The 10,916-nt window shown below is 39.1% G+C and overlaps 1 protein-coding gene across 1 annotated transcript in view; it reads left to right on the top strand.

The window, feature by feature from the left end:
* Positions 1-10,916, top strand: part of LOC140233706 (intraflagellar transport protein 52 homolog) — a 32,076-nt gene that overhangs the window by 17,640 nt on the left and 3,520 nt on the right. Inside the window, exons 7-12 of the mRNA XM_072313806.1 lie at positions 1,876-2,002; positions 3,982-4,137; positions 4,762-4,916; positions 5,639-5,726; positions 7,102-7,210; positions 9,246-9,391. Coding sequence (XP_072169907.1) covers positions 1,876-2,002; positions 3,982-4,137; positions 4,762-4,916; positions 5,639-5,726; positions 7,102-7,210; positions 9,246-9,391 — 781 coding nt within the window. The remainder of the gene's footprint in view (positions 1-1,875; positions 2,003-3,981; positions 4,138-4,761; positions 4,917-5,638; positions 5,727-7,101; positions 7,211-9,245; positions 9,392-10,916) is intronic.

The following is a 10,916-nucleotide window of genomic DNA, read 5'->3' on the forward strand; positions in this document are numbered from 1 at the left end:
AATGAAATTCAAGTTTTTATTGGGAACAGAAGTGCACACCTTGTACAAATGTACATACAGTGTATCAACAGTTCACCTGTCGGTCTTTACATTTCTGCTGTTGCTCAGGTGGAATACTCATGATATTTTTTATTTTTTCTGGTATTTAATTTATTGTTTGTTTGTTTTTTCACTAGAAGTTGAAAATGTCTTGTCTTTCATTATGACTATTTTGATAACTGGGAGATGTGCTTTTGTAGTTTTGCCTCTTTTCCAGCAAAACAGACTTCAAATAACCCTCAAAATTATCACTTTTTGTTTGTTTTTAAATGAAACTGTGCTTCTGTAACAATATTTTGATGCAAAGCTGTTGAATGTACAAAGCGTGATATGTTTGATCAGTGTTTGAAAAAGTTGCTACATCCTGCTGCCTTTATCACACTCTTAATTTCTCTCAAGTGCCATAAGTTCTGTGTGTACAGTATCTCCCCGCCACACTTTCAATAGATTCTTGAAGTCTTCATGTAACCACACCCATTCATGCTGAGTCATTTCTGTCCAATGAATGGGTAGTCACCATTTCATTTTGCATTTATGTTTGCCCATATTGGTGTATGTAGACATCCATGGTGAGAACAAATGTTCTTGATCTGTCTCTCAGCAAGTGCGCCGTTTTGCAGCCCTGCAAGATACCATGTATGCCTTTGCCCTGTGATTAAAAAAAGAGAATGAAGAGAAAACAAGATAGAAAGCTTTAAGCTGTATGGCAGATTTATTTCTTATGCACTAGATAGTGAAATCTGTTCATACTCTCATGTTTTAGTCTAACCTTGCACTCTTGGCCTTTCCTTCAAAATGTTCCCTGTGTTTTTCGGTGAAAGAACTTCTCTGATATCCCTTAGTGTGGTCATCATCCATAATCTAGTTTCCATTCCTTGACTGCGTTGCTCTAGCTCTCCTTCTGAGAAAGAAAACAAAAGAAACCAAAGCCAAAAATTTGCATGACATGATGATCAATCTCTCACACTTCATCAGTCTGTGAAAATTATACTCTCTTTGGGAAGTTGCTCTAGTACAAGTGATGAAGCCATAGTAGTGGATTGTATGAGAATCATTTTGTTCCCTATGGCATAATTGTATGGCTTACACAAGGGTTGCAAGTGTCTTCCAGTTATACAGCCACAGTTTACCTGGCAACAAACGTGAGATGTGCAAGTACCACAACAAGTTGAATTACAAGTTTACACCACAATAATGGTCCCCCAATATCTGTTGCCTTTAGCAGTTCTTTGATAATGGACAAGCTGATGTGGCAATAAAAGTTGAGTTGCTCTTTTAAAGTGCAGACATGACAAGGCAGATTTTAATTTTTTGTTTCAGTTACCGTGTAGTACATGCCCATTGACTTCATACTGCATTTCCAGTTTGCACTCAAGGGATTTTGTTCTGAGAGATAATAAGTTCTTATCATTATTATGCGCCACAAGATCTACACTGTACCGTACTATCAAATTGTTTGATGGTTCACTCATAGCTATATGTTTTATAATGGTTTTACTGTATGTAATTGTTGAAGAATATAGAAAGATGTGCAGAAAAGTGGAAGTTCTTCCCCCCCCCCCCCAGCTTTTGCCGTTTACAGCGTATAATTACTTTTTGTTTTCATACAGATTTCATGCAATGCATGACAGCAGGAACTCTGTATTTGTCAAAGTGAGCATTCACACTACATGTAGTCATGGAGAACTGTCAATTTGCAAAACTTGTATCAAAACTTATAGTACATGTATTACATTTATGAGCTATGCATTTTGTCTTCCTGTACTAACTTTTAATCTAATTTTATTTCATTTCATTTCATTCATCAATTGCTCCTCTGATCTCATCATATTGTAGGGCCCTGACATACCTATACCCGTTTGGAGCCACGCTGAATGTCGCAAAGCCGGCAGTCGCCATCTTGTCTACCGGTACTGTCTGTTTCCCTCTCAATAGACCCGTGTGTGCATTACACTCGTCAAAGGTGAGTGAACCGTGGTTTCAAGTGGCCAAGCACAGAGCAGCAGATGTTGTAAATGCTTTAACATGTATTTTATTGCCACTGTCGGAAAATTTAGTGTTACGTAGTTGTAAGGCACAACGTAGCAACCTATTACACAATGGTGCAGCTAGATTTCTTAACCCTTTCATAATGTACTGTATCTGCCTAAGTCATTTAATCCTGGCCCTTTATTATTTGATCAACCAGGTTTTAATAGTCTCTAATTATCTCGCTGTGAAATTATTCATACTTCTATAAGTGGATCTATCATATAAATGTTTTGTATGTGTATGTGCAACGTTCATTCAGTTTCACATCAACCCAACAAAAGGCAAAGTGGTATAAATTCGTTTCCATTGATCTCTATGGCTCTTGGTTTCAAAAGTGGAATTACATGTGGGCATATTTTACATGTAAAGTGTACCTAGCAACATCCTTTGAGAAATGTGATCTTACATTGTACGTAACTAATATTCTACAAGATTCTCAAGTTTCCATAGACTTCACACACTGCCCAAGTGGTTGCCATAGGCAATGACATAATTCGCCCAAAGCACGAGTATTCATGGCAGGCTTCTCAGAATTCACAAATTTATTTAATAAGTAAATTAATTGACAAGTCACTGATCGTACTAGCAACAGAAATCTGCAAAGTACAAAAGGAAGTACAGTGAATGATAAAATATTTCTGAAGTTGCAGCTTGATTTGTTTGTTTGTTTGTGGTTTGTTTGTACATACTTTTTTTTTTTTTTTTTGGGGGGGGGGTCGTAGTAGAGAGGAAAATGTTTCTGAGTGCTAGACAGACCAGTGGTATTTGGAGCAATTTGAAGTACTGTATGAACATACATAGTATCAAAGAAGCATGCATAAAAAACGTAGTGTTGATAACAAGGAATGTATTACGTCTGATTGAATGTGTACTGTAACAAACAATGATGATGATGCTTTTTTTTTTTTTGTATTTGGTGTAGTGTAAGCATCACATGTTGACAGGCTTTATGTATGTTAATCCCCGTTTGAATTACCTAAGTTTTGTGTGACAAAAACACCAGACAATTTGGTAATGATGAAGTGAAAAAATGGGTCTTCTGATTTATTATAAAAACAAAAATATTTCAGTGCTGATTGAATGTATAAAACAAGGAATTTGATAAATTAATGACAAATTTTGCACACAAACACACACGCACACACACACACACACACACACACACATACACACCCACAAGTCTGGTTCATATGTTCTAACAGTCACTATTCCAGGTTGAACCGAAATTATGGGTTTTTAGAATAGAAATCTTACAGCTGGATTAAACTCCTAACAGTTCATAACTTTTGAACAGATAGTCTGATTTTCCTCAAAGTCACTCAATGTGTTCCAACTAATTTTTCTACATTTTCTCAACCCACATATACATTGTATAATGTTCATTCCCCTGTATATAACGCCTGAAGAGATCCTTGTCATTTGATTGGTTGTTTGACATTGATCATTCGGCCCATTTCACTATGACATCACCATCCGTGCAATTATGGCTCCATTAACTGTGCAATTTTGGATCCATACGATTTGCTCCATTGCACGCTCACTGAGAGCCCGGCACACTACGCGTGTAAAATGCTTGCTTTTGCAGTCTGTGTATGCGACAGCGTGCTAGCATAAAGCGCTCAGTGAGCACTCTCGCGATCTCAGATTCTCTCTTGTTTCTAAATTTATAAAACATCAAATGACAAGGATCTATTTTAGGCGTTATATAAAACAAATAATAAATGTTTTTCATTGGTGCAATGGACACAATATTTCATTTGGTTAAAGATGAAATTATTGATCCATTCAACTTGGCTGTGCCTCGTTGAATGGATCATTTCATCTTCCATCTCATGAAATATTCTGTCCATTGCACTCATAAACATTCATTATTTGTATACTAATGAATGCCTTATGTAATTCTTTATGCAGTACACCAAGGGGAAGCTGGCAGTCTTGGGCTCTGTCCACATGTTTTCTGACCAGTACCTGGACAAGGAGGAGAACAGCAAGATCATGCAGGTGTTGGTCCAGTGGCTGACGACTGATGAGGTATCACTCAATGCGATAGATGCAGAGGACCCAGAGGTAAGGAAACCTGGTGTAGACAAAGGGCTTTTGAATTGAGCTCATGTGCCAATCACTTATAACTTTAACATTTTCAACCCCTAGACTCCCACCCTGTTGGCTCTTCTCCCAGTCGCAATACTGGAACAACTCAAACAGCAGCAGCACCTTTTAGCTAAAGGTCTACTGTATACGCCAATATTTTGCAATGTTTTTATTTTCGCGGATTTTGCGAGTCAGGTGCTGTTCGCGAATTTAAAGGGACATGAAAATATTGACTATGATCCCTGATATGATTGTGACTTGCACGTATATAATTGCGCATTTTTCTGTTCAGCGTCGGCAATCGCGAATTTAACCACTCGCAAAATTGTCGGGAAATCCTGATTCCTGAAAATTTAGACTCACTAAATATATGGCGTGAACAGTATGTGATTGTGGATGAAAAATATGGAAAACTATATATATTCATCCCAAAACTATAATAGTTTTGTAGATTTTGTCAGCGATTATAATGTTGGGAAAGGAAATATGAAGTAATTACCTCTGAAAATGCACCTCTATTGTTAAAATGACAATGTTTTTTCTTTCTCTATCGCACACACACACACACACTCATGCATTTTTCTCTCATTTTCTGCGTAGATCTCAGACTATAACTTCCTGCCCGATACGGCCAAGCTGGCTGACAAGCTCAGGACTTGTTTGCAGGAGAATGAGGAGACGCCCCGAGACTTCAACGCTCTCTTTGATGGCACTCTATACAGGATGGATACATCAGTGGTCCCCAAGGTCATACGGTATGTCTAGGGCTCTGTTTGTAAGATTTTGCATACCGAGAAACACGGTTTTGAAACACGGTTTTGAAATATGGTGAGAAGCGTTTATGAGAATCAATCCCAAGTGTGTCTCCGGCTTACTTGGATTGTGCCATTGCGCATCTCGTTATGCGCAGCTTGTCCCTTGGCAATTGCATTGGTCAAGCAGGATGCACAAAACTATGATGTCATCATATAAACCGTGTGTCAAATCATGGTTGCATTTATAAGACTTTCAAAATTTTGTTTCCGGTGAAACACAGTTTTGAATTGCACCTCCATACAGTTAATTTCAAATCCTTGTTTCAAAATATTGTTTCAAAACCGTGTTTGTAATCACGTCTACTAATAATAGAAAAATTTAAACCACAAAACACGGTTTAAAAACTGTGTTTCTACCGAGAAAAGTGTGCTGGAAATGCACCTTTTATTGACCCCGTGGATGAGATTATAGTCTACATGTACGTATGTGCCCATAAGATTTGGTGAAAAGCAAGTAATACCTAAAGGCTAATAGTTGTACGGTCAAATTTCTGAGGTATAAGTCCTTGATTTTTCTCTTCAGTTATTGTTTATGTTTTACCCTTCTTTTTTAACCAAACACATGCCGGGGTCTTTAACAGAATAGAATTCTCTGTTTGTCTGCTTAGGTGCTGAGATCCAGTGTGCATCATGCTATTCCTTCCATTAATTGTTTGTTGCAGGGCGTATGAGGGGCTGAGTGTGAAGCACGAACCTTTGTCTCTTATCCAGCCCCAGTTTGAGGTCCCTCTGCCTCCTCTGCAGCCAGCGGTAAGTGACCCTTGTATTGTAGTCAGATTTACTGGTGTGTTATTGAAAAACTTGTTGTGTGCCCTGTGTACATACTACAGTATGTCCCCCCCCCCCAAAAAAAAAAAAAAAAAAAAAATACAATCAGGGTTTTGCATAATTTCCAAAATATGATTTGCACAAAATACAATCGGGGTTTTGCATAATTTCCAAAATATGATTAAACTGTGTGAATGTTATTTCAGGGTCTAGAAGTATAACTTCTTACCTATATTTTGCAGAAAACCCCGTTCATTTTGGTTAACCCTAACTAGGCCGGGGGGGCCTCAAGGTTCCCCCCTCGACATTTTGCGCGATGTATCGCTATCGCGAAAAGCTAGCGCCGCAATGTTTCATGACTTTTTTCTTTCCAGTCTCGCGCATCTTTTGACACCAAATTTGCAATGGCTGGGCACGCGGTTCTGAAGTTGCGCATAAATATGTACGTGCATGTCAGACCAAAAATTGCTCAAAAACGTGAATTCGTGTACAATTTCAATGCAAACTGTGTTTACAGGCAAATTTCATAAAAGCATGATTATTTTTGGGTTTTATTGATTAAAATCAATTAATAACATACTTTCTTGTTCGGAACAATATCATGGACAAAATTCATCGAAAAACAATGAAAAACAAAGAAATACGTAAAAAGAAATTTAAACAAAAATAAAATACGTAAGAAATTTTTTCTGATTGCACAATTTTTTTCTCTTACATTTGCTAAGGTCACTAAAAAGAATATTTACACAAAGAATGTGCCTGTTTTGAGCTTTATTTAGTGATTTATACCAAATTGTCTGATTTCAAGCATCATAATCCATAAATTAGCATAATTTAGCATAAATTGTAAAAAAAATTAACTTCATGGTACTTTGGATTACAAATGTTTGTCACAGGCAACGTGTGTGCCAATTTTCATCCCGATCGCATGGTCGACGGCCGAGATCTGGGGGGGGGGGGGGGGGGGCTCGGAGCCCCCCCTCCCGGGGCCTAGTTAGGGCTACTGTAGTTAGGGTTAAGTGGTCACAGAGAAATGTGGATTGTTCTGCTGCATGTCATGGGTCTGATTCTTTCACATTTAGCACTTGCATGCTCTTTGAACTGCATATCAATGTGTGAACAAAATAGAACTTGGAGGGAAGGGATTCCTGACATGCTCTACAAAAATCACCTTTTCCCTAACCACTGAAGCAAATCAGATGGGGTTTTCTGTAAGATGTGGTTAATAAGTTATTGTTTCATACCCTGAATTTGTATTTGGATTGATTTAATATTTTTAAAGTTATCGTTGCAGAGGGTACCGTTGTTGTTGTTGTTGTTTTTTTTTCAATTCTAATATGTATTTATTGATGCCCAGGTATTTCCACCAACCTTCAGAGAGCTGCCCCCACCATCACTCGACCTGTTTGACCTCGATGAGTCTTTCTCTTCAGAGAAAGCCAGACTGGCTCAAATCACCAACAAATGTAAGCTAGTGAAAGCATCATCTATTTCAAATTAAAGCAATGAGTTGACTTGGTTTTAAAAGTTGATACAGAATTGATTTGGTAATGCAAATTTGTCATGATAGATTTGCCATCTGTTGCAAACCTCTAAGCTCATGAACATTTCTAGAAAAAAAAAAAAAAATCTGTGAAGTGATCTTGATTGAGATTTTAAAGGAAAGTGAAGGTAAATTTTCGTCACTGTAATCTTACTGCAGGATGTGGACCAGCTCTCTCTATATCTGTCTGTCTTTACCATGATTAATGTTGAATAAGAGAGTACAATGAATTCGGTGGATTCCATATACGGTGCGCCACCTATCGGTTGTAGCGGACAGGCCGAAATCCGCAATGCCTCATGGGAAAAAGTCAACATCAAAATTACTCGCATTATACGCACATGCAGCAGCGCAGCTCAGCTCAGCTGGCCGCGCCGGGCGGGCGGGCGCCCCGGCTGGACCGGCCGGATATCGAAAAAGCAAACTTACGCTGCAACACATCCACAGCCAGCAGAATGGACTAAAGCGTCTGTTGTGAGTAGTACCCTTGTAGCGTACCATTCTGCCATATGACGCTGCTCAGGCTTCACAGTTGCCTTGATGTAAATGTGGTCTGGGTGGTTCTGGATGTGTCCCATATGGACATCTTCAACGTGATTGTCCTTAAACATAAGGTAGCCATCATCTTTTTTGAAGCTTGCTAGCCTTTCTGGGGTCCAATCACACTGTTTGATAAGGTAGGCAAACACATCTCCAAGCGACAGATCAGGCATAGTACTCAGATCCCTAGTCCATCTTACTGGCCTATCGTACAAGTTCACTTCAGTCCCATCCGCTGATCGTACACACCTTCGTTTCTTTTCCGATTCTGCGTGGTCACACGGTTCAAGAACATCCTATTTATCCCCACATTTCTCCGACAGCTGAACAAGTTCGCTGATCGTCCTTTGTTTTTCCTTGGGTTGGTATGCCACGATCATTCAGGTATTTCTTCAGTTCGTCGACTCGCATTCGCCGGAAGACAGCTAGGTCTTGGGGGTCTGCCATTTTCGCCTTGGGCCTTGGGTTTGGGGGGTCTGCCATTTTTTTGTCCGCTGTGCTTTGTGGCGACGCGACCGTAATGCCGTAGACGTCTACCTCTAGTTACCGCGTATACCGATCGCCAGGCGCTAGGCCAGTACAGTTATTGTACAGTAAACAGTGCATTGCGCATGCAGCTACTGTCTGCTGCGCTGCAGCGTAGCTCTAGCTGCATAGCGCGATGTCGACCCCGAAGTTGAAAATCGGCCTGTCCGCTACAACCGATAGGTGGCGCACCGTATATGGAATCCACCGAATTGAATGTGAACAAACACATTGTGTTTGTATTTTCAGTGTGCCACAGTGATTTTGTAAAGCAAGAATGCTCTTTGTCAAGTTTTATAGTGTGAAGAAAGAGTTCTTTGGTGTATACTTCACTGACGTAGGAAGGACTAGAATGCACTGTCAAAAAAGAAAAGAAAAAAAGAAATGAAAATGTCACAATGACTGCCAAGGGATGATAGATTAATTCAAAGAAAAAAGATGAATGCTTTAATACACAGCTAGGCATTACCTCCAAAAGTTTTGTTCCTGAGTTGACAGTGATGTTTGTAAAGTCAGAACATGAAAGACTTCATCAGTTGCCTGGAATGGGACTACCAGGGAAAGTACATGTACAGCACACTGCCATCTTGTCATCCCACTATCCCATGGAGAAGCTACCTGAAAGGGCAGTTTGTGACCCTTTGACAACTTGTATAATTCGTTTGACAATCCCAGTTCGCAAGATGCCAATAGTCTCATGAAAAATGCATGGTGTATACATTATGTAAATCCAAAACTGTAGCCATTTCTTTCCTGATACTGCTCACACTGTTTTTGATTCAATTTTGTGCATTTACATGAAACAAAATCCCTTCTAAGTTGGATGTCGATTTGAGGACATGTTGTATGATATTGTCGTGTTGATATATTTTTCTCCTCTGGCTGCTGTGCAGGCACTGATGATGACCTAGAGTACTATGTTCGGGAATGCGGAGACATCCTTGGCATCACACCAAAACTGCCGGCAGACTCGCGTGATGCTAGGCATATCTTGGAGCATGTCTTTGCACAGGTTGTGGAATTCAAGAAATTAAATCAGGCAAGTAACATTCAAGATACTGGAGAGTGGTATAGGTGACTAAATGTGACCCGCCATGACAAAACCTTTGAAAGACACCTTACCTCCCCTTGATCACAATTGTGTCGGAAGGAAGATCTGAAGGCGGTTATCTCGAAATTCTGAATTCGTAGACCATTCAATATAATCTCATAAGATCATTGATATCTCCGCAACCGAGTACTTATATGAATCCTGATATATATGAAATCAAAGCGGAAGATCAAGGGAATAATGTTGTGTCATTTTTAGAAAATCGGCCGTCCCTGACTCTCGGATCCTTTTGTTGTAGCGGGTCACAAATCATGACACAATTATCCAGAGGTGTAATTGAATGTGACACACAAAACACTTACACATGCACAGACAGACACAAACGTGCATAACTCCACATCGACTGACACACATTGATTACACTGTAACTTGCACATGTTTGGAGCAAGTAGTTTTTTTTCTGTACAGGTTTTGGTGGAAAGACAATACGGGAATTCCCATTAAAGGGTGTGTACAGTTCTGGTCGAGGTGAGGATTTAGCTTTTAACGTTTTGTGAGATATTCAGAAATAACTCTGTGAGATGTCAAAGAGCATGCAGTTCTAAGGGGTATCAAAAGTTTATTCGATGAAAATCGGTTTTGAAATGGCTGAGATATCCAAAAACAAGGTGAAACAAAGAGATCCTAATAAAGTTGTGGCATGTCGCCTTTTATTATTAGCACTTTTTTGGATATCTCAGTCATTTGAAAACCAATTTTCATCAAATAAATGTTGAATCCTTCTTAGAATTACATGCTCTTTCATATTTCATAAGAGACTTTTCATTATCTCACTTTTAATAGGAATGTTCAAAACATGAATCCCCACCTCAACCAGTACTGTACAGTCCCTTTAAAGGTCCTGTTTACCTTTGGGAACAGTGATTGAAAAAATTTTCAAGATATGACATTCAATGCATATGTGTAGGTCAGTTGTACCGCAAAACATCCTATCATATGAAATTTTCGCAGTAAAGCCTATGATATAAGGAGATACCTGTATTTTTCTCATTAAACCGTAACTGTAGGCGGTTTAGTCTGGAAACAGTTTTTTATAACTATTCACATTTTGTATACTTAACAATACTTAACATCGATTTTACCGATTCAAATGTGTATGGTGGTTGTTTGTATTCCTAACTCACATTTTAGAACTATTTTAAAGTACTAATGCTGGGTTTTTGTTTCATCTGCAAATGGTAAATTATGCCTTTAACCCTAACTAGGCCGGGCTATTTAGGTAGATCATAGAGCCGGGGGGGGGGGGGGGGGCCTCCCAGGCCCCCCCTCCAGATCTCGGCCGTCGACCGCGCGATCGCGACGAAAATTGGCACACACATTGCCTATGATGTAATCTAAAGTACTACGAAGTTAGATTTTTGAAAAAATGTCATTTATGCTAAATTATGCTAATTTATGCATAATGATGCATGAAATCAGACAATTTGGTATAAATCACTAAATAAAGCCTGAA

Source organism: Diadema setosum, chromosome 10 (assembly GCF_964275005.1).
Source record: "Diadema setosum chromosome 10, eeDiaSeto1, whole genome shotgun sequence".
Lineage (NCBI taxonomy): Eukaryota > Metazoa > Echinodermata > Echinoidea > Diadematoida > Diadematidae > Diadema > Diadema setosum.